Raw genomic sequence first — 26,823 nt, forward strand, 5'->3', positions numbered from 1 at the left:
CTTGGTGTGACCAAAAAAACCTAAAACAATAACTGAAACTGTTATTTAAGGCTCAATTCCCCCTTTTTTAAAAAAAAATACTTAAAACTACATTTTTTATTAACAGGTTAGAATCTGAATACCACTTCTAACCCCAGTTTTTGGCTCTATTCGCTTATTGAGAAAAGCTTTGTCAGTTGTTTACAGTGGAAATTGAACCCTGAGGAACATAAGTCAGGCTGTTTGAAACCTAATATTTTCCTGTTTCAGTATCTCACCAGTGGACTTCTCAGTGCAGTGTCATCAGTATCAGAAAGGACCAGAAATTGTTTTTTACCAAGGTCTCCAGTGTTCTAATTACTACATCCAGCTGATCCTTTTCGTATATTTCTGAAATTTTTTTTTGTTGTATGTAGTTACCTATTTCTTGGCTATTTTGTTTTGGGAGGCTGCACCAGCTCTGCTCAGGAATCACTTTGGGTGGGATTCAGGGAATGAGATGGGGTGCTAGTGATTGAATCTGGGTCTGCTGCCTGCCAGGCAAACACTCTACCTACTGTACTATTTCTCTGGCCCCTGACTTATCCTGAATTATAACCTTGACGCATTCAACAATTGCTTTCCTTCTTTAAGGACTAGGTAGCCTTACTTTCCTACGCACTATTAATAGAAGGTAATATCTATTTCTTACCTTCCTTTTCTCTTTTTTTTTTTCCCTTTTTGGGTCACACCTGGTGATGCTCAGGGGTTACTCCTAGCTCTGCACTCTGGAATTATTCCCGGCAGTGCTCAGGAGACCATATGGGATGCTGGGAATTGAACCCGGGTTGGCCACGTGCAAGGCAAACGCCTTACCCGCTGTACTATCGCTCCAGCCCCCTTCTTTTTCTCTTAACTCCATACTTGGTTTCAGGTTCATGTTAATTAACTAACATGGTCTTCTATTATTTTTATTTTTATTTTTTATTGAATCACAGTGAGATACAGTTACAAAGCTGTTCATGGTTGGGTTTCAGTCAAGCAATATTCCAACACCCATCTCTCCACCAGTGCACATTTCCTACCACCAGTGTCCCCAGTTTCTCCCCTACCCCCAAAGCCTGTCTCCATTGCAGGTTCTCTCTCTCTCTCTCTTTCCCCCTCCCTTTTTCTCTCCCTCCCTCTCTCCCCCTTCTTCCCTCCCTTTCTCTCCCTCCCTCTCTCTTCTCTCTTTTCTCTCCACCCTTCCTCTCCTCTCCCTCCCCTCTCTCTCTCTCTCTCTCTCTCTTTTTCTCTCTCTCGCTCCTCTCTCTCCCCCCTCCCCCTTTCCTCCTTTTAAGGTTTGCAGTACAGATTGTCACTTGATTTTAAAATATTGCCTCTGGGGCTTGACAGTATGTACTAGACTTCCATCTGACTGACATGGGTTTGATTCGCAACACCACACATGGTCCAACACAAGCACCACCAGAAGTAAACTCTGAGCACAGTTTGGTGTGGCCCACCTCCCCCACCCCACCCCGCAGAAAGGTGTGTGTGGGGGGGGACAGAACAGTAAACTACTGCCTCTGAAAGTGTTTTTTTCTGATTGGTAATGTATGTTTTCTCTCTACAGAGCACTGTACTTATGGTTCTAACAGACTGTTTTATCTCCCTTTGGTTTGCATTGTTTAAGGACTAATGTGCCAACGTTTTCACAATCAGATCTAGAACAGCAGAAGCAAAATTATCTCAGGAGTGTCATTGCTCATATAGAAGACCCAGTGGACTCTAACCAAGGTAACAAAGCAGCCAGAGAAGGGCATGTCAGTGACTGGGTAAGACTTCTTCAGAGAGTTTGTTTTGTTTTGTGATTTTTTTAAGTTTCTGAGAAAGGAAACTTAGCCAAAGACTTTCACTTCAAAGGATTGCAAACCCCAAATAGCTTGGCTAGCCAGTAGTAGAGTGGTGGAACCGAGAATGCTCATTCCAGTTCCTAGAGTCTTCATGTGTGAGGGTAGCTAGACATGCACTTGTTTAAGCAAAAAGGTGTTTTTTCACTACCTTGGGTACAGGGGTGTGTTGGGCTACACCTGGCAGTGCATGGCTTTCTCCTGGCTTTGTGCTCAGGGACCAATCTTGGCAATACTTGGGATACCATATGATTTCAAGAATCAAACCAGTGTTGGCTGTATTCAAGGCAAGTGCTTTAAACCCTATGCTTAGTCTCTTTGACTCTGCTAGGAAATTTTTGTCTGAAAAAATAATAGACTGGTTGATCTGATACTACTTAATAATCATTGATTTTCTCATTTGGAATTATTTTCACTCATGCCTTCAACATTTAACTGTAAAAAGCAGACATTTTGGGCTGGAGCAATAGCACAGCGGGTAGGGCGTTTGCCTTGCACGCGGCCGACCCGGGTTCGATTCCCAGCATCCCATATGGTCCCCGAGCACTGCCAGGAGTGATTCCTGAGTGCAGAGCCAGGAGTGACTCAAAAAGCATTAAAAAAAAAAAAAGCAGACATTTCAAGTACCTTTCTGCAACTTGGCCACTGAATAAAAACTCTTCTAAGGCTTTGATTATCGTCTAGATTTTTCAAACTGAGTTCTCCAGAGTTTATTAAAAATTATTTCAAAGGGATGGCCGGGGTGATAGCACAGCAGGTAGGGCGTTTGCCTTGCATGCGGCGGACCTGGGTTTGATCCCTGGCATCCCATATGGTCCCCTGAGCACCGCCAGGAATAATTTCTGAGTACAGAGCCAGGAGTAACCCCCAACCATCGCTGGGTGTGACCCAAAAAAGCAAAAAAAAAAAGAAATTATTTCCAGGGGAGCTGGAGAGCTGGTACAGTGAGAAGCAAGTTTACATTGCAAACAGCTGACCCAGGTTTCATTCTCAGTACTACATATGGTTCCCTGAGCACCACCAGGAGTGATCCTTGAGCACAAAGCCAGGAGTAAGCCTTGATCATCACTGGGTGTGGCCCTCCAAGAAAAAAAGAATTATTGCAAAGGGGCTGGAGCAATAGTATAGTGGGGTAGGGCATTTGCCTTGCATGCAACTGACCTGGGTTCAATCCCTGCCATTTCATATGGGCTTCTGTGCAAGCCAGGAGTAATTCCTGAGTGCAGAGCCAGGAGTAACCCCTGAGCATTGCCAGGTGTGAGCCAAAAAGCCGCCCCCGCCCCACCACCACCAACAACAAATATATATAATATTGCAAAAGCCCAAGATATCGTACAGGGGTTAGATCATCTAACATTAGATCATCATTGCATATGTCTAACTGCTGTTTGATTTCCTTATACTGCTTATTGTCTCTTGCGCACTACCTGAATGATACCTGAGCACCACTGGACTTATTCCTGGCTCTGTGCTCATGGATCACTCATGGCAGTCAGTGCTCTGGGGAACAATATTGGGCACGGGGAGTCAGATCCTCGCCTACAAGACAAGTGCCTTCTGTAATGTGTCTTTGGTCTCAACCTCTGGGATTTTTATATTAGACCACTGCTTTTCGGCTTTGTGGTCAAGTTTTAGGGTCTGGAGAGATATCTTAAAGCTAGTTCATGTGCTTAGTATGCAGGAAACCACAGTTTGCATTGTCCCTGGGCATCATTGGGAGTGACCACTGATACAGTCCAAACCCCACTCCACCCCATAACAAGAAAAAAGCAAACCCTTAAGTTTCCTCATTTGGGGCTGGAACGATAGTACAGCGGGTAGGGCATTTGCGTTGCACACAACCAACCCGGGTTCAGTCCCCAGCATCCCATATGGTCCCCCAAGCACTGTCGGGAATGATGAGTGCAGAGCCAGGAGTAATCCTTGACTATTGCTGGATGTGACCCATAAAGCAAAAAAAACGATAAAGTTTTCCTCATTTGTGAAAGTGTTGATAATAATGTGAAAATTACACGTAAGTACATTTACAAACAGCACCTCATCATAGCAACTGACATTATTGAATATATTAGCAAAAAGTATATCTTTTCATACTTAAATTTTTGTAGAGAAATAGTATGATTTTAAAGTTTGTTTTAAATCTCAGGAGGGTAAATTTCCTGGAAAATGAGAGAAATTAGCATTAATATGCACGTTTTTGGTGACAGGGATTGAAGCTAGGACTTCGTATGCAGAGCACATGCTTTTCCACTAGACTTTATCTCGTGCCCCACAAAATACTGATAAATAAAACTGAGTAAAGGGCATGTGGGGTTCCTTTATACTATTTTCTACTTTTGTTATGTCGAAAGCTTTAATAGGAGATTGTTTACACTCTGTACTATCTCGCCGGGCCCCATTCAACTACATTTTACTATAGATATACTCTCCTTTCGGTTTAGTGCAACATGGGTGTTTAATGTTTACAGAATACTAATCACTTCCAGGGCTGGCGTGCCAGTATAGCAGGTAAGGCACTTGCCTTGCGTGCAGCCAAACCGGGTTTGATCCCCAGCATCCCATATAGTCCCCTGAGCACTCCAGGAGTAATTTCTGAGTGTAGAGCCAGGAGTAACCCCTTAGCATTGCTGGGTGTAGCCCCAAAACAAACAAAAATACTACTTCCTTCTTGACACCTCAACTAATGAAAAATTTAACGTAGTAAAGTTCTTAAAGTAGGAAAATTATTACAATTTTCTCTTTACAACATAAAAATCTGTTGAGGGGCCATTCAGCCTTTGAGCAGAGTTTTACTTTTTTTTTTTTTTTGCTTTTTGGGTCACACCCGGCAATGCACAGGGATTACTCCTGGCTCTGCACTCAGGAATTACTCCTGGCAGTACTCAGGGAACCACATGGGATGCTGGGAATTGAACCTGGGTTGGTCACATGCAAGGCAAACACCCTACCCGCTGTGCTATCACTCCAGCCCCTATTGAGCAGAGTTTTAATAATGCCAAACTTAATACTTACTGCTTTTTGAAGCATGCTTAGAAAAATTATAATGACTAGAACATTGTTGCTTACATTGAACCAAATTCTATTTCATAATATCCAGTGATAGTTTCTAGTTCTGCCCTCTAGGATCATAAAATAAGTACCTTTATTTTAAGAACCATTCCATGCTAAATATATCAGATTTGTAATGAAGGGCCCTGCAGAGGGTAGGGTGCTTGCCTTGGCTCAATTCCCAGCACCCAATATGTTCCCTAAGCCCTTCCAGCAGTGATCCCTGGAAAGCCAGGAGTAAGCCCTTGGCACGATTGGGTGTGTTCCCCAAACCAAAAATAAAATTGTAATGATTACAAATATTGCATAGTTTATTCTATCTTGCATAATTGGTTGTGTCCATTTTAATGGTAATGCTGCAGTGAACATTCTGGTCAATAAATGTTTATGCACAACTCTTATTTCTATAGGATGAATGCTTAGAAGTGGAATTGCTGGGTAAAGTATATAAACATTTTTTAAAAACGTTTGTTACATGTTACCAGATTGTCCTGCCCCCCCAAAACTGTATTAACTTTTGTCACAAATTTGGTAGGTAAATTTTAACATTTTGTTTTAATAATTAGGTTAAATATTTTTCATGTTTATTGGGAATTTCATAATTTTTGAAGATCATGTAGTATCTAATCTGTATTACAGTTTCCTCAGTTGTCCAAAAATGTCTTTGTAAACTGTTCAAAAAGGATTGAATTAGGTTCACATGCTTATTAGTTTTTGTCTCCTTAGTCTCTCTTAATCTAGGTAACTTGTTTTGTAGATTGTTCCACATGCAGAATATTGTCCACTTGTTTTCTTGTGGTATGTTTAAATTGTTTCTCCATTCCCTTTATTTCTGTATTTTAATACATATAACGGAAAGATTAGAGTTAGATCAACATTTTCCCACAATGTTCCCACAATTCATGGGTACTGTTGTTTGTTTGTCCTCTAATTCAAATTTGGAGGTACCATCTTTTGACAGGTTCTAATTATTAGATTACATTCCTTTTATTTTTGAGAGTAAAATAGTTCTATTTAGGAAATAGGGAGGGGAAAGGGGAGTTGGGGAGACGGAGGAGAGAGAATAAATGTGATTTTTTTTTTGGCTTTTTGGGTCACACTTGGTGATGTTCAGGGCTGACTCCTGGCTCTACGCTCAGTAATTACTCCTGGTGGTGCATGGGAGTTCATATGAGATGCCAGGGATCAAACCCAGGTCAGCCACGTGCAAGGCAAATGCCCTGCCCTCTGTACTATCGCTCTGGCCTCTCTGGTCTTCAGTGTGGAGAGATCCCAAAGCACACCATAAAGTAAAAGAAAGGAATTATACTTTCCACGTTGAGGTGCAGGTGACCCCAGAATGGGGATATGTCTAGTTAACATTCTGACAAAAAGGTTTTTTGTACTATTACTCTTACCTCATGAATATTTTTTTAATTAGTGAGTTAAAATCAGTTAGTGAAGATCAGAGAGAGTACACTTAACATGCCACCACCTCACTTCAGTTCCCAGCACCGCATATCCCCTGAGCACCGTCAGGAGTGATTCCTAAGCACAGACCAAGAATAAGTCCTGAGTATCACCAGGAATGGCCCAGCCCCAGCCTCAATCAATTAGTCTTTGTTCATTTTGATGCCAAATTTACCCACAGGTTAGCCAATGAGAGCTGTATTCTGCATCTTCTAAAATGAACCTATTAATTTTTTATTTGCGATAGGGGAAAAAATGACAAAATTTTCTTCTTAACTCCTTTACGTGTACAGTTCACTAAAAGTGTAGTCACATTTTCAGACAGATTTCTAGAACTTTTTGTCCTGCAAATTTCAAACTAAACCCATGCCAAAACAATAGCCTTTCCATTATCTCCTAGCCTTTGGTAACCATCATTCTACTTTCTGTCTCTATGAACTTGACTGCTTACAGATAACCTTAAAAGTGGAACCTATAGAATTTGTCTTTTTCACTTTGCATAATGGCTTCACGGTTCAACTATGATAGAGCATGTATCAGAATTCCCTTTCTTTTTATGGCGGAATTATGTAAAATTGTATAATTGCCCCATTTTGTTTATCCATTCATTCCTTCAGTGGGCTCTTCATCCTTCAGTGGGCATTTTAATTGCTTTGGCTTCGTGCTATTATGATTAGTGCTGATATGAATATGAATGTGCATAGATTGCTTCAAGACCCTACTTGAAATTCATTTGAACACAAACCCAGAAATGGAGTTGCTGGATCATATGGTAGTCCCCTCCCTCCCCTGGACCATATTGTTTTCTACAATTCTGCTTTATTTTACAATCCCATCAGTAATTTACAAGAATTCCAGTTTTTTACCATTTATCTTTCTTTTTCTATTTTCTACCATTTATTTATTTTTTCCTTATTTCGGTAAAGTAAAAATTCATTTCATGACATGAAACTGACCATTCAGATACCTCATGGATAGAGTCTATGCCCCTTGTTGGGCAGCAACAGCATCTTCATTTCCAGGAAGTTTCTCTTTCGTTTTTTAAAATTTTTTACTTATTTTTATATTGTAGGCACCATGATTTATGATGGATTACAGTTTTTGTACATCCTTGCTAACTCTATTTTCCTTGTTATTGGTAGTACATATTCTACTGATTGTTGACTCCATTATTTATCATTTATTAATTACAGATAAGTAAATATTCTTTACTGTACTGCCAAGTATCGTGGTATACTATAGATTCTTCTCTTAGCAGGTGTAGCTCACCCAGCTATGCTCCAGGCTTACTCCTTGCTCTGTTCTCAGGGTTCATACCTGGTGGGACTCAGGGAATCATATGGGATGCTGGGGATAGAATCTGGGTCAGGCGTGTGCAAGGCAGGCACTCTACCCCGTACTGTCTCTCCAGCCCTGAATTCTTTATTTTTTTCCCTTCCCTTTTTTTTATGGTTCCAGGAATGAAAATCAGGCCTCACACATGCAAGACAGGTACTCTACTACTAAATTTCATCACTGGCCCAGATTTTCTTTCCTTATTTTCCTTTTTTATTTTTTGGGGGGGTACCACACCCAGCAATGCTCCAGGACTACTACTTGCACTGTGCTTAAGGGTCATTCCCAGCTGTATTCAGGCGACCATGCAGTGCTGAGTGTCGAATCCGGGACTATTGCAATCGAAGCATGTGCTCAGCCTATTGAACTATCTCTCCAGCCACCAGGTTTCATTTTCTTCCTTGAAATTTTTAAGTTGTTGATTACCTCATTAACAAACTACAGATTAATTTTATACTTATTATTTTGTTGTTTGGGGTCACAAGCAGTGGTAGCTACTCTTAGTTTGATGCTGCGTGCTTGGGAGTTATTCCAGCAGTGCTCAGGGAAGCTGTGTGAAACCTGTGACTCCCACATTCAAAGCCTGTAATCCACCCCTCTGAGCTAACCTGCAGCCTATCCTTAAGCTCTTCCCCATAGAGAATTTACAGTTTTGTCAGGGTTCTACATCCCTCACCAGTGCCCATATGTACTAAATAATTTCTCCATTCCTCTTGAATTTTTGCGGGGAGAGACTTTCTTAGAAGTCTGTTTTTCTGTACTTCTTATTTTCCAGCCTTGTTAGAACCCTATAACTCTAGAGTTTGCTGTTGTAGCCATTCTGGGTTGAATCCTAATTGCTGAATCTCCGTTCTTTTTTTGGGGGGAGGCACAAGGGCTTGAACCATATGAGCCACTTGGAAGGTAATTACCTTAACCCCTGGACTCTCTATTCCCATGGTTTTGTTTTTGGGGGCCTTTGAAGCAGTGCTTAGGAGGACCATTTATCAGTGATACACAGCCGGATGGTTTAATTCTTGAGCCAGTGGGTATAGCAGTGCTTGGGCCCTATGGTTCCAGGAGCCCCAGGCCACCCAGCAGTGCTCTGGAACCAGTGGTTGAACAGAGTCCTGAGAACACAAAACATGTGCCCCTGACCCCTCTGCTATCTTCCCAGTCCCAGCCTCTCTTTTTAAGGACCTCCCAAGAGTCAAACTCAAAGGATTAATCTAAAACTCTTTTCTGTCCTTGTTCTGCCCGTTTCTTAATTCTTCTTTCTGGAATATTCGTTTATTGGCTTCTTTATTTTCATATTCATGATTTCTAAGACATCTTTCCTGTTTAGGTCCCTGTTCATATCATGTTCTATCTCTTCCAGGATATTTTTTTCTTTTTTTGAGTTATAATTAAAATATCTCTATACATAGTCTTAAAGTATAAATTTGTTGATTTTTGACATAGGTATATAGTTATATGTTACATTCACAAAACTATCACTGCAGTTCAGATTCATAAATACAGGTTCAGTGAGGTGGTTCCCAGGACTGAAGTATATACTTTGCACGTGAGAGACCCTGGTTAGATCCCAGCATAGCGGGGTCTCCTAAGCTCTGAATACTGTAGGGCATGGCTCCAAACAAAAAGGATCTCATGTCACCCCAAAAGAGTTATTTTGATGCTCCTTTGTAATTTTTCTTTCTTGCCTTTTTTTGCTCATGTGAATCCCCACGCAGCCACTGACCTGCTCTTATTATCGATTAGTTTGTTTTTCATGGAGTTTTATATAAACAGTATGTAGTGTATTTTCTTTTACTGAGACTGGTTTCTTCCTCAAAGAATATGTTGAAATTATTTTACTGATAGTTTATTCCCATTATTGAGAGTAGGATTTCATTATGTAGATTAGAATATTTTTTAATCTTGACTTACTGATGGGCATTTGGACTAACGCTCTTACAAATATTCATTTATAAATCCTTACATATTTCTCTTCCTTGCAATAAATATCTAGGAGTAAATTGACTTGATGGTTGGCACATGTTTAACTTTTCATTATTTTGTTTTTTGTTTGGTTTTGGGGCCACTCTTGGTGGTGGTGCTCAGGGCTTACTCCTGGTTCTGCACTCAAGGGTCACTCCTTGTGGAACTTGGGACAGTATGTGGTGCCAGAGATCTCACCTGGGTCAGCCTTGTAATATCTTCGTTTTTCCTGTGAACGTATTTTAACATTTTATAGTGTAGGTGTGTTAGTGATAAAGTTTCTCTGCTTTCATTTGCAAAGCATTTGTTTTACCTTCACTTAAAGAAAATTTTTGTTGGAAAAATATACTTAAAAGTTCCACCTCAGTTCTTTCCCTTTCTTCAGGTTTCACAACCCTGAGCAGTCTGAAAACAGTTATTGCATATAAGTTGCCTAGTTTCTCATTGCTTGCAATAAGAGGTTAAGTGCCCACTCATTTTAAGTAGAAGTGGAAAACTGCTTCAATTTTTACTGATGACCATAAGCAACAATGACCTGTAAGCTTTTATTCTGCATTTGGCATTACTGTTAAGAACTTTCATATATCACTCAGTATCTCAGTAGACCATTTCAGAAATGTTATATGATTCCTGTTTCTTTTTTGTCATGTTTTAGATTATTAGTTTTGTCACTTTGAGTTAAGACAAAAAGCATTCCTGCTTTCTGCTTATTCTAATTTTCCTTTTTAATTCTAATTTTATTAATCTTTTATTTATGTGGTGGTTTTTTTTTTTCTTTTTGTGCCATACCCGGCGATGCTCAGGGTTACTCCTGGCTTCATGCACTCAGGAATTACTCCTGGTGGTGCTCGGGGGACCATATGGGATGCTGGGAATCGAACCCAGGTCGGCCATGTTGTCTGTATGTAAGGCAAATGCCCTACCCGCTGTGCTATTGCTCCAGCCCTTTGTTTATGTATTTTTAAGCCACATCCTACACTGTGAAGGAGTACCCTGCTGTGGTGTTTGAAATCTGGAATCATGGAATCTAGGGTTCCTGCATGCAAAGCATGTGCTCAGCCTGTTGGGCTATCTCTCCAGCCCCATTGTATTTAAATATTTATAAAAACAGTAGCCTAGAGTTGGAGAAATAGGTCAGTGTTCTGAGCACATGCTTTGCATGCAGGAGGCCTGGGTTTGATCCTTGACACTTCATGGTCACTCAGCACCTGAGCACTGCCGGGTGTGTCCCAAAACATAAAAAATAGCCTCTATCCCTGTAGCACTCTCCTCTCCTCTCTAGGCATCAAACCCACAGTCTCATCCATGTAAGGCAAGTGCTCTAATACTGAGCTACATTCAGTGACTCTACACTCATTCCCCCTATTGGAATTGAGTTTAAGAACGGGAAGAGATGATGGTCAGATGCTTAACATAGGTCTCATAATAAAAACAACCAGTCATAGCGCCTTCAAAAGGTTCCATGCCCCCTCAAAATGGTATCTTTGTTCCCTATTTAAGTTTTCCCTGTTAATTTTGTGAGTCTAATATTTAACTGTGTCTGACCAGTCCTTCTGTTAGTGTTAGCAATCTCCTGTCCCTTCTCTCTTAGAGCCCTGCATATGTGCAGTTCTCTGTTTTGGTCTCGTTAATGCAGCTCACATTCACATTTCTATGGAGATATCTGATTGATTCACTTAATGACCTGTTAGTGCCAAGGCCACCTTTTAGATCATTAGCCAGCTAAAAGATTGTATGTTCTTAGGTCACCTGTCATATTGATTGGGTCAAATCATGTGGTACACATACGGGAGCCTATAAAGCCTGATAGGAGTCAGTGGCATAGTGAACACTCAGTATTATCCATTCTTCCTCTTTCATAATAATGGATTCACTTTTAATTTATTAAGGAAGTCATTACACTGGATTTTACCCCAAATTAGTCAGCTGCATATTTATAGATGACTCCTCACTGATCTTATTCCTGAAATGTTGAGTTTTTTTACCCTCTTAATATCATTCTTAAATTAACTTCAGTCTTAGCCACAAAACAAAGGACAGTCTTTACCACCTTTAAGCCACTGCTTAAAAATAAACCCAGGATACTGATTGTTGGTCCAAGAAAGCCCATCTGTTAGAGATTATGAAAAGAAAAGAAAATTCAAATGTTTCCGTTTTTGTTAGCATGTCTAAATTTGGAGGAAGAAGAGATTGAAGCTGTGGCTGAAACGATTTTGGATCATTAGCGCCACACGAATTTGAATTCTGACTTTCTCATTTTCTGCATTAGTGACTTTTCGTATGTTTACATCCAGTTTAGGACCATTGCAGTACACCAGTGGTTTGCAGCCTTTTTACATTTGGGTCCAGCAGTTGAAACCACTGTTTTTCAAGAACATAGAAGATGAGTAGGGGCCAGAGAGATAGTACAGAGGGTGGGACGGGGCACTTGCCTTGCATGCAGCTGACCCGGGTTCAATTCCCAGTACATCATATGGTCCCCAGAGTCTATCAGGAGTGATTCCTGAGTGTAAAGTCAGGAGTTTATCCTGAACACCACCAGGTGTGGCCAAAAAATAAGGACCGTATAGATAGTTTAGCAGGTAGGGGTTTGCCTTGCATGTAGCTAAACCGGGTTCCATTCCCAGCATCCCATATGGTCCCCTAAGCACTGCCAGGAGTAATTCCTGAGTGTAGAATCAAGAGTAACTCCTGAGCAATGCCAGCTGTGGCCCAGAAACACCCTTCCCCCCAAAATAAAAGATGGATGAGTATCTTTTCTAAGCTTCAGTTTACTCATAAATCACTGTATCACTGTCATCCTGTTGTTCATCTATTTCCTCGAGCAGGCACCAATGACATCTTCATTCGTCCTAGCCCTGAGATTTTAGCGCGTGCCACATTGGAGGCTCCTTCAGGGTCAGGGGAATGGGACCCATCATTGTTACTGGGTTTTGGCATATTGAATACTTAAGCATGGCTTAAGCATGGCAAGCCACGGGGAGCTTGCCAGACTCTGCCATGCTGGCAGGATACACTCGGTAGACTGTTGGGTTCTCCAAGAGTGAGAATTATACAATAAGAGGTTGCATGGCCACAAAAGCAGCCACGTGCTTCCAGGAGCTGGGTTTTATAGTCCCTGGGTCTTGGCCGTTGATGGGATAACACAGCGCCGGGGGCAGTCGGTGGGTGTAACACCTCACTACTGGAAGATGGGGGATCTGGGTGGAGGAGGCCCAGTCCTGATCTGAGCAGGCTTGGAGATCTCAGCCCCAGGTCCCACACACCTGGGTTGCTCTGCCAGTTCCTTCATGCGTGAGGCTCGTCCGAACATGTGGAGAATGGTCTTTTTTTCTTTTTTATTAGTGAAACACCACGAGGTACAGTTACAGACTTACAAATTTTTGTGCTTGGGTTTCAGTTATACAATGATCAAGTACCCATCCCTCCACCAGCACCCAGCGCCCATCCTCCACCACCACGGGTCCCAGCATCTCTCCCCCCCATCCCTCCCACCCCCCCCCCCCCCCGCCTCTGTGGCAGGTCATTCCCTTTTGTTCTCTCTCTCTCCTTTGGGTTCTGTGGTTTGCAAGAGAGGCATTGAGTGGCAATCATGTTTGGTCTATAGTCTGCTTTCAGCACGCTTCTCCCATCCTGGGAGGATCCTCCCAATACCCTTTATTTGGTGCTCCCTTCTCTATCTGAGCTTCCTTTTCCCCTAGCACGTGTGGCTGGCCAAGTGGAGAGTGGTCTTAAGCATGGCAGTGGCTGGTTCCAGAGGTCTTCAGCTGCCAGGGCTCTGCTCAGGGCAGGGACGGAAACTTAGCTCGCCCCCCGCCAAGGGCCCTAGTGAGGACAGCCAGGCACGGGGGCAGGAGACTCTGCACTGTTCTCTTCCAGGAGCTGGGTTTTATAGTCCCTGTGTCTATAAATAAAATAAAATAAATGGAGATTATGGTATTTACCTCACATTGTTCACAGATTAAAATATAGGATTCATGTAAAGCTGCTAGCAGAGTGTCTGGCACATAACAAATGCTTGCTAAATGTTAGCTCTCATTTCCAGATCGTTAGGTCTTTTTAATAATAAAGTTTGCCCTCTTCTCAGTAAGTTGTGTTTTGTTTTTTGTTTTGGAGCAACACCCAGTAGTGCTCAGTACTTACTTCTGACTCTGCACTCCGGTATCACGCCTGGCTGTGCTTGGGGGACCATTTGGGATGGAAGGGATACAACCCAGGTCAGTCGCATGTGAGGCAAGCACCCTACCCACTACACTGTCTTTCTGACCTTAATAAGGTCTTAGTGCGAATGAAAGCTAGCATTACTAGTACACGAGTTGAGATATAATTATTGTGTCCTTGTTTTCCTGAGTGCTATGCTGGAAACCAGCTGGATATACAAAGGACATTGCGGCTCTTGTTTTCTAATGATTTTTACTTTCTAATCCCAACTATATAGTATTGGATCTTTTTATCTCTGCCCTCTGGTCCCCCCAAAAATCAGTCCTAGAATTTGTGTCTGTGTGTGTGTTGAACTTAAGGTTTCACAGATATGAGGCATACACTCTACTGTTGAACCACATCCTTACTGTTACTGTCACTGTCCTCCCGTTGTTCATCAATTTGCTCGAGCGGGCCCAGTAACATCTCCATCATGAGACTTGTTACTGTGTTTGGCATATCGAATACGTCACGGGTAGCTTGCCAGGCTCTGCCGTGCGGGCGAGATCCTCTCCGTAGCTTGCCAGGCTCTCCAAGAGGGGCGGAGGAATTGAACTCGGGTCGGCCATGTTGGCTGCGTGCAAGGCAAACGCCCTACCGCTGTGCTATCGTTCCAGCCACATCCTTACTGATCACAGAAAAAATTTTTTTTTCCTAGGGGGAGGCCTATGATGCCAGGGATTGAATCCAGGACTCCCTCCTGTATGCCAAGGAATTGCTCCAGCCCTTTGAGCCAACTCCCTGACCCCCCCAGAAACTTTTTTTTTTTGCTTTTTTTTGGGGGGAGGGTCACACCCGGAGATGCACAGGGGATACTCCTGGCTCATGCACTCAGGAGTTACTCCTGACGGTGCCCAGGGGGCCATATGGGAAGCTGGGATTTGAACCCGGCTTGGCCGCGTGCAAGGCAAACGCCCTACCCGCTGTGCTATCGCTCCAGCCCCATTTTTAAGAAAATTTAACCTTTATTTTGAGCCATACCCGGCTGTGCCCAGGGCTTTCTTATTCCTGGCTCTGTACTCAGGGATCACTCCTGGTGGGGCTTAGGGGACCACATGGGGTACTGCAAATTGAACCCAGGTTGGCCGCATGCAGGATGGGTGCCTTGTCTGCTCTACTGCCTCTCTAGCCCCCAGCTGTGTGATTTTGGGCAAAATAACTTCTATGTTTCTTCTCAGTTTCTTCATCTGTAAAATGGATAAAATGTTCCAGTGGGTTGTTATAAGAAATTAATGTTCTTACATGTGGACTACATTAGGCAGTACCTGAAAGACGTGTTAGATGCTACTATTAGATTATCACTCCTAGCAGCAAAATATTTGAAGCATCTTTGGACCCAATCAACCAGTAGTGTATAGATTAAAGAAGAGCCAGAGCGCTCAAATGCCTAAATGCATGCTTTGCATGTAAGAGGCCTAGGTTCAATCCCTGACATCTCAGATACTACCAGGAGCAATCCCTGAGCACCACCAAGAGTGGCCCCAAAACCAAAAAAGAGAGGCCATATAGATAGTAGAGAGAGTAAGGTGCTTACCGGGTGATCCCTGAGCACAGAGCACAGAGCTAAGGAGTAAGCCTTGAGCACTACTGGTGTAAAAAAAAAAAAAAAACTTCTTGATAGGAGGTTTTTTATAGTGTATCTTTTTTTTTTTTTTGCTTTTTGGGTCACGCCCGGCAATGCACAGGTGTTATTCCTGGCTCATGCACTCAGGAATTACTCCTGGCGGTGCTTGGGGGACCATATGGGATGCTGGGAATCAAACCAGGGTCGGCTGCGTGCAAGGCAAACTCCCTACCCACTGTGCTGTCGCTCCTGCCCCTATAGTGTATCTTTTATTCTCTATCATCAGAGTGTTTTTCTGGAATCGTGTTGATATGAGTGAACTGAGGAACAATCTATAGATAGTCTTGTTCTGTTTTGAAATTGGACATCAGGAATTTTGTTATTTTGCCAGTCTTTGATGATGCTTAGGCAGGAAAAATGTATCTTGAATTCTTACAAAGCCAATTTCCCACACATTCACTGAATTATACTTTTGTGGGGGCTAAAGGGAGTGGGGTGCTAGTGATGTTAAAGTAGGGTAGAGGGAAGGCAATTTGAATCAAGACCTTTGATTTTAGGTTAACAAATCCTTCAGTCAAAGGATTTTCTGATCAAGACACTTCACTTTATTTTTATTGAAGTATCATGATTTACTATTATTTTAATGTTATTGTCTTCAGCATGTAATGTTTATGCTTCCTTTCATAAAGGGATAGCAGTTCTTTTTTAGATTAACAAATTTTCTTATATGAAATTGGACTCTTTTCATTGTGTTTGGTACTTGCATTACTTTTTATGAATTGCCTATTTATGTCCTTGATTTATTTATGAGTAGACTTTCTTTGTAGAAAAAGGGATTTAAACTTGAGCCAAATAAGTTTCAAATATTTTTTTTCTTGTCTGTTTTACCCTTGGTTGTACTTTTTAATTTTAAGCACACAAAATTTTAATGTAATGAATCTATAAATGTTTCCTGAAAAGTATTATCTCATTAAAATCAGAAAACTTTTGGGGCCTGCGAGATTGTACAGGTTAAGGCATATGCAATTCTTGTTTAGTTCCTAGTACAACAGGTTTCCCTCAGCATCACTTATATAGCTCTGGAGGTCCCCAGACACCTTGAGGTGTGGCTCTAGTGCCTCTGAGCACTCAGGGTGACCCTGATGGTGCCTGGCACCTCATGGATTGAGCATCTTGGATTCTTAGACATTAGCACGGAATGTGTGTGTCCCCCGAGAACCACTGGGTTGGGTGGCTCCCTTCTTACGGAAAGAGAGCATTTCTGTTGAGTTCTGTAAATCGCCATGGTCTACTATGCGTAGACTGATTATTTAATAATAAGCTTTCTTTTCCTTACAAATCAGTGATCATTACAGGATTTGGAATCTCTGCAAACACAGTCCTGAGACAATAAAATCATAATAACAATAGCTACCACTTACTGCACACTGAATTTTTCTAGACAATGTGTTTGGTCTCTTTTGTACAATATTCCTAATACTTCAAGCTAGATATTACTGCCTACAATTCATGGATTCACAATTAAACTTTACTCAAATTTGTGTTTGAAGAAGTGGAAGGATCTTTCCCAGTATCACAGAGCTGGTTAATGACTGGATGAGTCTGCCTACCTCCGTGGGCTAGAGTACATACTTTGCATGCAGAATCACTAGTTCAATACAGTGGACAGGGTGCTTGCCTTACACACAGCATCCCAGGTTCGATATCCAGGGCCCCATAGGTCCCCTGAGCACAGAGCCAGGAGTAAGCCCTGAGTGCTTCCAGGTGTGGACCCCAAACCAAAAACAACAGAAAGTCTGTCTGGCCTGCACAACAGCTCAAAAGGCTAATACACTTGCTTTGCATGCCAAGGCCCGGGTTCTATCTGGGCAGGTTCTCCCCAAACACCACCGAGAGAAACCCCCAGCACAGACCATCATAGACCCGAAACCCCTCTAATGTGGCTCCAGAACAAAAACTGTCCTTTATCAGAACTGGGAAATGATGATATGTTATCAGACTGATTTGCATTCTTGAGAGTATGGTAGATAAGGTAATGAGACGTGTATAAATGGGGAAAAATTAGTGTTCCAGAGCAGCACTTGGGAATTTGTTTAAAAAAGTATAGTTTCAGATGCCAGTCTAGAAACTTGCATTGCGACCCAAAAATACTTTGTCATCTGTGTATGTTTTTAACAGTCTCAAAACCAATGGCTAGGGAAATTCTAACCAGTGTTTTATTTCTGCTTTTGTGAACTTTAGCCTAAATCTCAGCCCTTAGATATACAACTAGCATTATCAAAAGCATCAAGTCATACAGGCGAGAATTTTTTCTGGTTTATGAGCATTTTAAGCAAATTTGCCTCCCTGGGCCACAGTTTCCAATTTCTGAGACAATGTCAGTGACATTTATATCCATGTAAGAGGTATGTTTTAGTTATAATAATGTGTAAAATGTTTGTTTACAACTTGCTGGTTATTTAATAAATTGAGTCCAGCATGTTTTTTTGTTGGTTTAACAACCCCCTTTCCCCAACCTTTCTTCTAGTCTTCATTTCTCTTGTTTCTTAAGTGTATTTTTGTTGTCTTTTGTCTCTGGGTTTTATTAGTTGTTTCTTTTGGACACCCAACCCCTCTTCACTAACTTCTGTAATTTCTTTAGTTCTCTGTTTGCATTTTACTTCTTAAAGAGTGCTTTCCCTAACTACTTCAGGATCAGTAAAGTCCTTTATACATACGAAGGAGCTAATAAATTTAGAACTAACTGTTGAATGGGGGCCAGAGTGATAGCAGGTAGGAGTTTGCCTTGCATGTGGCGAGCCCGGGTTCAATCTCCAGCATCCCATATGTTATATGTTCCCCTGAGCACTGCCAGGACTGATCCTTGAGTGCATGGCCAGGAGTAAGCCCTGAGTTTCGCCAGGTGTGGCCCCCCCACACACACACAAACACAAAGCAACTGTTGAATGAATGAGTGGTGGCTGTTATTATTGCTCCACCATCATCAGTGTCACCCAAGAGCCCTCTCTGTCTTGCAGGGTTTTGCTGCTTTCAGTAATCATAAATAGTATTAGGATCAGTGGCTATTTTCTTTTCCTGAAAGCACGTGCTTTGATTTAGGGTCATAGGGTTGTTCACTGAGTCACATCCTAACCACTGATCCCCCTCTGTCACAGGTACCTTGGGGGAACTGTGTGTCCTGATGGATCAAGTTCATCATATGCATAACCAAAAATGGCAGCATCCTTCAGACCTTACCATGCGGTGAGTATGGACAGTGAGGGTAGAATTTGACAGCAGGAGTAAATGAGTTGGGGTTTGGGGTTGTAATTATTTAATTACAGAGATAGGGAAAAAAAAGAAGTACAGGGTTGAGATATAGCTCAGTGGGCTGGAGCACTGTTTTTCATGCAGGAGGCTCAAGTTTTATTTCCACTATCATATGACCCCAAGCAACAAACTAGAAATAACCCCAGACCACTGCCAAGTGTGAGCCTCTCCGCACACCCAGCTCCCTTTCCCCCCAAGACCCCCGCAAAAAAAAAGGAGCTATATAGTATAATGAATGAGAACTGGATTGAGGTCCACAGAGATAGTACAGTGCAAGGGGCTAGTCTTATATTCTGCTAATCCGGGTTTGAATCCCCGGCACCACATATGGTCCCTGGAATAGGGGTGAGGCCAGGAATAGCCCCTAGTATCACTAGAATTTCAAAATCGGACTGAAATTCCAATTGTGTTTTGCGAACAGTACCCAGTGGTGCTCAGGGCTTACACCTAGCTCTAAGCTTAGGAATTACTCCTGTCATCGCTCAGGAGACCATATATGGTACTAGGGATTAAACCAAGTTGGCCACATGCAAGACAAGAGCCTTAACCCCTCCAGCCCCTGAAATTCTAATTCTGAATCTAGATTCTAATATAACTTGGTAATTTTTAGCTAGCTATGTGCTTTTGATCCTGTCACTTCACTTCTGTGGTCCTCACATCAATAAGACTAATCTCAAAAGACTAAAACCTAGTTCTAAACTAAAACTAGTTCTAAAACCTAGATTCTTGATACAGTGTGATTTATTACTATGGACTCATTATTACCCCTTTCTCACCCTAAGAGCAAAATCTATAAATGGATATAAAATATATCCAATGGCTGGTGCTAGAGAGATAGTACAGCAGGTAGGGCATTTGCCTTGCATATGGCTGACCCAGGTTCAATGCCCAGCATCCCATGTGGTCCCCCAGGCACTGCCAGGAGTAGTTCCTGAGCACTGCTAGGTGTGACCCAAAAACAAAAACTCTCATTCATACACACACACACACGTACATATATACAATAAACTCTATTTTATATAAATATATCTCCAGTGGCCAGAGAGCTGAGCACTTGCTTGTATCAGAAGTGTCCTGAGGGGCTAGAGAAATAATTAAAAATTTTTAATTTTTTAATTTTTAATTTTTAAGCACAGCAGGTAGGGCTTTTGTAAAACTCTGGCTTTTATTAGTTGTTTCTTTTGGACACCCAACCCCTCTCCCAGTTCTCTTTTTGGCCAACCCAGGTTCGATCCCCAGCATCCCATATGGTCCCCCGAGCACCGCCAGGAGTAATTCCTGAGTGAAGAGCCAGGAGTAACTTCTGTACATCGCCGGGTGACCCAAAAAAGCGAAAAAAAAGAAGTGTCCTGAGTCTGATCCCAGGTACTATATCGTCCTCAGGGCACCGCCATTCGTGACCCCTAAGTACCAAAACAACACTCAGACAAAAATACACGTCTGTGTGGAGTTCACGCCCAATTCAGTCAGCTTAGTCAATGGCTCAATAAATAGCACTTCGACATTAAAAAAAAAAGTACACATCTAAAACAGGACCGTTTTGGGGCCAGAGTGATAGTACAGTGGGGAGGGCGTTTGCCTTGCATGTGGCCGACCCGGGTTCTGTACCTGGCATCCCATATAGTCCTCTGAGAACCATTAGGAGTAATTCCTGAGTGCAGAGGCAGGAGTAACCCCCTGAGCATCGCCGGGTGTGACCCCCCAAAAAAAGCCAAAAGATAAATAAAACAGGACCATTTCTCATCATTTTCACCTGGTTTATTACAAGTCTTTTCATTCGTCTTCCTGCTCCTGCCCTTGCCTGTTTCATATCCTTAGAATCAAAGGGTTTCTTTTAGATTTTTCTTCCTTGTTAAGAATTCTTCAAGCATATATTATAAAGAGTTGTAATTGAGATTGGGATCAAATTATCTCACAGTCTCTTGGTCAGCACCCCAGCCCAAATCAGAGTCTTTTAAGAGACATTACTTTGAATCTAGGCTATTTATTAATTGTTTATTCTCTAAACTTAAACAATGTGATACTCACATGATGACTTACCTTCTCAGAGAATTTCATTCTAATTTTAACTGCTGTGTCAGACAGGAAGTTCACTGGAGGTATAGGTTTGATGCGAGCAGAGAACTATACTGTTCTAAATGTTTCTACAAGCTTTGTTTTCTAATTAGACATTTAGGTTTTCTTTAAACACTTGTATAAGTCACCTTAATACCTGTATGAAAATTAGTTTTGGATGTTGAAAAGAAATAGTACTTATATTGTGATGCCTTTTACATAAATAAAAATTTTTAATTTCTGAACATGTGAGAATTAAAATATAAAATTAAGGGTCTGAGAAAGATCTCAGATGAACTGAGTAGAGGCTTTGCATGCAAGAGACAAGGATTCAATTTACAGCACTGGATATGACCCCCAAGCACCACTGGGAGTGACCCCGAACAGAGCCAGGAATAACCCATGAGCGCCATTGGGTCTGACCCAAAAACCTAAAAATGATTGAAACTAGTATCTAATTCTCCTGGTTCTGCTCTCAGGGATCACCACTGTTAGGTTTCGGTGACCATATTGGGTGCCGGGGATTGAACCTGGGTTGGCTGCATGCATGCAAAGCAAGTGCCCTACCCACTGTACTGTTGCTCCAGCTCCGTTTTCTCTATTTCTTGACAGAAACTATGCCCGCTTCCGACAGAATTCCCTGCAAAGATACAGTCTGACTCAGTGGGTTGACAGGAATGAACGAAGCCACCATCGGTTCCAGCGTCTCCCATGCAGTCCATTTATCTCGTCACAACAGCAGTGAAAGTTCCTATTCCAAATCTGGTTCAGAGCAGCAGCGCAGTTTCTGTTGTTTTGTGCTTTGTAGATATTGAATTTATTTTTCACAATATTTTTATTTAAAGAATTTGTCACCTTTTGGAAATGCCCATTACTGACTTGAAATTCTTTGTATAAGTTTGTTTGTGTGTTGTTGTTGTTGTTGTTGTTGTGTGTGGGGGTGGGGTGGGGGTGTGTAAGTATTATTAAGTTGAAGGTGGAGTATTTTACTTTTTATAATTGAAGGTGGCCATCTGCTGAAAGCCAGCATTAAGCCAAAACACCCACACTGAGACAAACAGCTGCCTCCAGGCAGAGGTGAAGTCTCCTTTTGGCACCCAAAGAAATCACTTCTGACTGCCCTCTAGGGAAGTCTTCATTAGACTACAAACCAGTGTAATTACTGCCAATGACACAATCAGAGATAAATCACTTATAACCATCCCTCTTTTTTCTTGGAATCTCTGAATACCTGTCAGTATTTTCAAGTTATAGTCCAGGACATTTTAAATAGAATAGAGTGGTATAAACATTCCATTAAAAGGACAGTTAAACATATAAATCTTTTTTTTTTCTTTTTACCAGTTAGCTTTATTTTTAATCTTTTGGCTTTTTTCCACTTACTACGTTTATTTTGCACAATAGTATTTACAGATCTTATGCATCAAAACTGTGACAGAAGACTGCTGAATAATTCCTGTTGATTTATAGTCTTGTGACTGGCTGATTATCTTCTCTGCCTTGAAAGGGTTTCCTTTTTTTTTTTTAACCGGTGACCACTATGCTGCTTAGGATTCCCTTAGTGTTATCCTGTATCCTGTTCGATGTACGCCTCATAAGAAAAGCCTTCCTGCTCTGTTGAAGAGCTACCCAACCAGTCTTGACTCTAAGAGACAGGCCGGAAAGCTAGTGCGATTGAAGTGTTGGTCGTTCTTGATTTTTAGCTGCCATAGCACAGCTTCAAGTTGCTGTGTTAGTGTGCCCCCAGCCTTTGATAAAGACTGGGGAGGCACCCTTACGTCTCCTTTACTGCTAAACAAGAGGTGCCTTGAGACCCAGGGTATTACCTCTCCTCTTTCAGCCAAACCTCTGATGTGGCTTCACAAACTGCACACGAAAACATTGCCTGACCTTGAGGTTATATCTAGCCGAAATTGACAGATTTTTGCAGCCACCTCAGTGAATGTCTTTGGAGTATATTTGTTCTCTCCTTTATAGACAGCTCGACATCTTTTGGGAGATTTTTTGTACGTGTTCAGCACTTGTGCTATTGTTCACTCTCTGAATCTTGTACATAATTGCTGTAGCTCAGCCTGTGATAAAAGCTTGACTGCTAGTTTTGTTTCATTGGCCACATCTTTGTATATGAGTAACCCATCATAACCCTGCTTGAGAAACAGAGTTGGGAAAAGTTTGGTCATTTAAACTGTCAGTACACTTCTACGATGATGTCGCTGTTTACTAGTCTAATCTAGTCAAGGATTCTTTTGTCCTTGGACATTTGGTTTAGATTTTTGGGACTCGAGTGCAAGGAAGTTTTGTTCAAAGGCAAGAATCAAAATACATTGTTTCAGTTGGCATAACTGGCATTTCTACATCAGGCGCTTCTCCAAGTTTCCCCAAATTAGCCTGATGGTGTAGTATTTGCAGCCGTCTACCTTTAGAACCATGGGCATAGTAGCAGATTAACTGTAGCTGAATAACTAGCATTGCAGCTCCCTAGTTCCCCTAAGATAACCCAAGGCGGCAAGGGACAGTGTTTTGAGGGGAAACCTGAGACTGATGCTCCTGCCTCCCCGGTACATGAGCTCCGTGTCAGAATGTGAGCGGGAGCATCGTCTCTGCCAAAAGCAAGTGAGTGACGGGTTAACTAGAAAATGTGACAATCACATTTCCTCTTTGCTCGAACAATTCTGTTTTTCTAAAGCTTTAGCAGGCTTAATTAAATCTGTTGGACTGGGGGAGGAGAGAACTGTTCCCTAGCTGTTAACATGGTATTCTTTAAGAAGGAAAAATAATGCCAAAGAAAACTCATTATCAGGCATGCTCGCCTTAACGATGGTAGTGGGCAGAATCTGGAGTTTGAATGGGTTTAAAACTACACATCTCCTCTCTGATGTTGGTCTCTAAGTCTTACATGCTTGTGCAATTCGTGCCATATCGTTTGATTTGAATAAGCCTTGTGTGTATTTAACTGGCTACCTAGTTTTCTTCACCCATGATGACGTTCTCAGCCTAGGGGTCTTGACAAAGCAGAGTGAAAATGTGCTGTTTACATACTTGTAAGTCAATGAAGTAACCTGTAGTTTTGCATCCAGTGCAGGCTCTGAGGTACTTGAGTTGTCAAGACCAATTATGAAACTGAAGTTTGGTGCCTCCTCTTTATCATGTTTTTTTTTCCCTTGTAGCAGTTGTGTTTAATGTCATTAAAAAGAAATAAAAGTTCTTGTCAGTGGCATATGTACTGTGGCCGTCTGTTGCGGGCTTTGAAAGAGGGCCCCTTCCCCCTTTGCGTAGGTAGGTTAGTAGTGGGGCATGGGAGGGGGTGGCACTTGGTAGAATGTGGTACCGGGGAGGCGCGGGTGCGTGCTCTCTATTCTTTTGAGGGTAAATTACAGTGTTGGGAAAGGCGTTCCAGCAGTTAAGAAATGTTGAAATTGATTGGGATTTGCAGCTACATATAGTGCATGTCAGGATCCTGACACGGGCGAGCCTGAAATATCACCAGGCTGCTTATCACTGCTGCGGGTGTTTCAGGCTCTGCCTGACGAGGCGTGCACTGCCTGGCATTCCTTCCTTCCCCGGGCCCTGGGATTGACCTCTGTGTCCACCTCTTCTGAGCAGAGCAATGGAAGAAGCAGCTGAGGTGTCCTGGGACATCTCCCCGTGAAAGGAATGTGAGAAGCCAGAATCAGAGTACAAAATCAGTGGTAGTTCTGAACCCAACATCTTCTAGAACCTGGGGCGAAGGTTGGATAAGTGTGGGTAGATGTGGGAGACACCGCGTTCCTCAGATCCCTTTTGTGAACCTAAGCTTCTTAGACTTCCCCCCTCCAGAGCAAGGATGAAAGAAAAAGCAATAATAGCTTGTCACCTATGTAAGCCAAGTCTTTTTAAGTCTCAGCTCATGCTGAGAAAATAAGTAGCAACATGTTTGGACAGGCTCTCTACCCTGCTGTTTGGGAAGCTTTGTCTAGTGTATGTTCTATAGTCCAGGCGAAAAGTTCAATGTAAATTTACTAAATACTCAGCCTTAGGTATTCTTGTGTGAATCTGAGGTACTCTTGACCTATTCATAGACATTTGTTCCTGTCAGGTGTAGATGATCCAATGGCTCAGTAATTGCTAATTTCCTTTTTAGCAGTTACTGGGAGCAGCAAAGATTTTGGAGATCAGGCTGAGTTCTCAGAAATGGTGGTATTCTGTAGCTGCTGTATGGTTTGGATTTTTTTTTTTTTTTTTTTTTTTTTTTTTTTTGGTGCATGTGATGGGAAAATGAGGAGAAATGGACCTCTAACAGGAACAGGCTTACTCTCTAAACAGCCTGTTTGGAACTATTACAGGAAGAAAAATCCAGCCATCTAAAACTAGAAAGCAGAGCTTCCTGCGTTCCTCAGAGAAGTCAGATTCCTGTGCTGATTTTAAAGAAGGTTGCTTTGTATGCTGGAGCACCTGTCATGAAAACACTTGCCATTTGTTTTAGGAACTATCAGCTGGTCAGTGGTGAAATTCCTTAATAAGCTCCTGCTTGTCAATCCTCCCAGAAGACAGCTGGAACATGCCATAGACAAAATCTGACCCTCCCAGCACTCGTGAAGAAGAGGATAGAATAGAATCATCTGGGCAAACTTGAAAGCAACCCATTGGCAGGTGTGGGGTTTTGGTTCAGTGCTAAAGCATTCCTAGGTTCATGAGTCCTGGGTTCAGGCCTTAGCCTGGAGGGCAGGGTGAGGAATGTGATAGTCTTGATATTTCTTGTTATGGAACTTCGTGCACAGGGGTTAAGGCACTTGCCTTGCTTCCCACTGACCCCAGTTCGATCCCTGCTGTTACACTGCCAGAAGTAAGTCCTAAGCACAGAACCAGGACTAGCATCTGAGAAGCACTGGGAGGCCCCAGAACAAAAACTTTGTCTACAGACAAACTGGCTTTAAGCATATTTGAGAATTTGGAAACATTATACTTAAGGAGTTTGGTGTGGGGCTTCCCATTTATAGAAGTAATTTGTTCTCAGAGGCAGCTACTTAGAAGCAAAATCCAGGGCTGGCGAGAGTACAGCCAGTAGGGCACTTGCACCTCGGCTATCTGGGTTTTGATTCCCAGCACCATGTATGGTTCCCTAAGCCCTATCAGGAGTAATTTTCTAAGCAGTGAACCCAGGGATAAGTAAGCCCTGAGCACCATGGGGCGTGATTTTTTTTTTTTTAAGCAAGATCCAGAACTTGCAAAATAGGTTTGAAGAGGGTGAGAAACGTCAACATTTGAAGCTTCGTGTTCAGAGTGGGGTGATGATACAGTTTTGTAAAGGGTTTTTTTGTTTTTGTCTTTGTTTGCCGAGGGCGGACGGTGGTTAAGGGTTTTTTGGTGTTCTGTGGCCAGTCTTCCTGTTTCCCCATCTGTGAAGATGGAACCTCCCGTCTCTTTAACACTGGAGAAAATAAAAGTCTTCTGAACTGGGAACCCGTAATAGTGAGCTCTTGGAAATGCACCGAGGGAGGGAAAATTCTAACTGCTCATCACGAACTTGTGGCTTGGAAGTATTTGCAACTGACACTTCTAACCCAGGGCTTAAACTGAATATCTGTGTCTGCTATCATTTATACGGCCACAGCCATAGTTCTGTAAAGGGCTGAGTGAATAAGAGATCTGAAAAATGAATTTGAGGAATCCATAATGAACAATTAGGAGCTAAGGGCCAATAGAAAGGCTTCCCGCCCTCCAAAGGACTCCCCACTTTTTCCTTTCATCAGACCCTGCAGCTTCTCTTGTGCCTATGAAGAAGCCCCTTATTCCTCTCTAGGCAGTGGGCGAGATCAAAGAATCCTGTTCTTACCGCTTTGTTTTTAACAGGGAAGGCAAGCAGCTGCCCCACCCCACCCCCAACCTGAACCGCCACTGACCCCTTCAGAGAAACAATTTAACTGTGGTGGCATGTGATGAAAAGTCTCCTCGCACAGGCCTGCTTGAGGTCTGCAAATTGGGTCTGCAAAATGCTAAAGCAGCATTTCTCCACAGGAGGGGCTTGAGGAGGACAGAGCAATAGCACAGTGGCTAAGGTGCTTGCCTTGCACACAG

The 26,823-nt window shown here is 42.3% G+C and overlaps 1 protein-coding gene across 5 annotated transcripts in view; it reads left to right on the forward strand.

Annotated features, from left to right (window-relative positions):
• Positions 1–22,101, forward strand: part of S100PBP (S100P binding protein) — a 36,663-nt gene extending 14,562 nt beyond the window's left edge. For 3 of the 5 annotated variants that reach the window (XM_056123450.1, XM_056123451.1, XM_056123452.1), the window contains 4 exons: positions 1,634–1,775; positions 5,309–5,336; positions 18,561–18,648; positions 21,382–22,101. In XM_056123450.1, coding sequence (XP_055979425.1) covers positions 1,634–1,775; positions 5,309–5,336; positions 18,561–18,648; positions 21,382–21,514 — 391 coding nt within the window. In that variant the 3' untranslated portion in view covers positions 21,515–22,101. The remainder of the gene's footprint in view (positions 1–1,633; positions 1,776–5,308; positions 5,337–18,560; positions 18,649–21,381) is intronic. The other 2 variants (XR_008793713.1, XM_056123453.1) reach the window with 2 other exon arrangements.
• The last annotated feature ends 4,722 nt before the right edge of the window (positions 22,102–26,823 follow it).

The sequence above is a fragment of the Sorex fumeus genome, unplaced genomic scaffold (genome assembly GCF_029834395.1).
Source record: "Sorex fumeus unplaced genomic scaffold, SorFum_2.1 ptg000047l, whole genome shotgun sequence".
NCBI classification, from domain to species: domain Eukaryota; kingdom Metazoa; phylum Chordata; class Mammalia; order Eulipotyphla; family Soricidae; genus Sorex; species Sorex fumeus.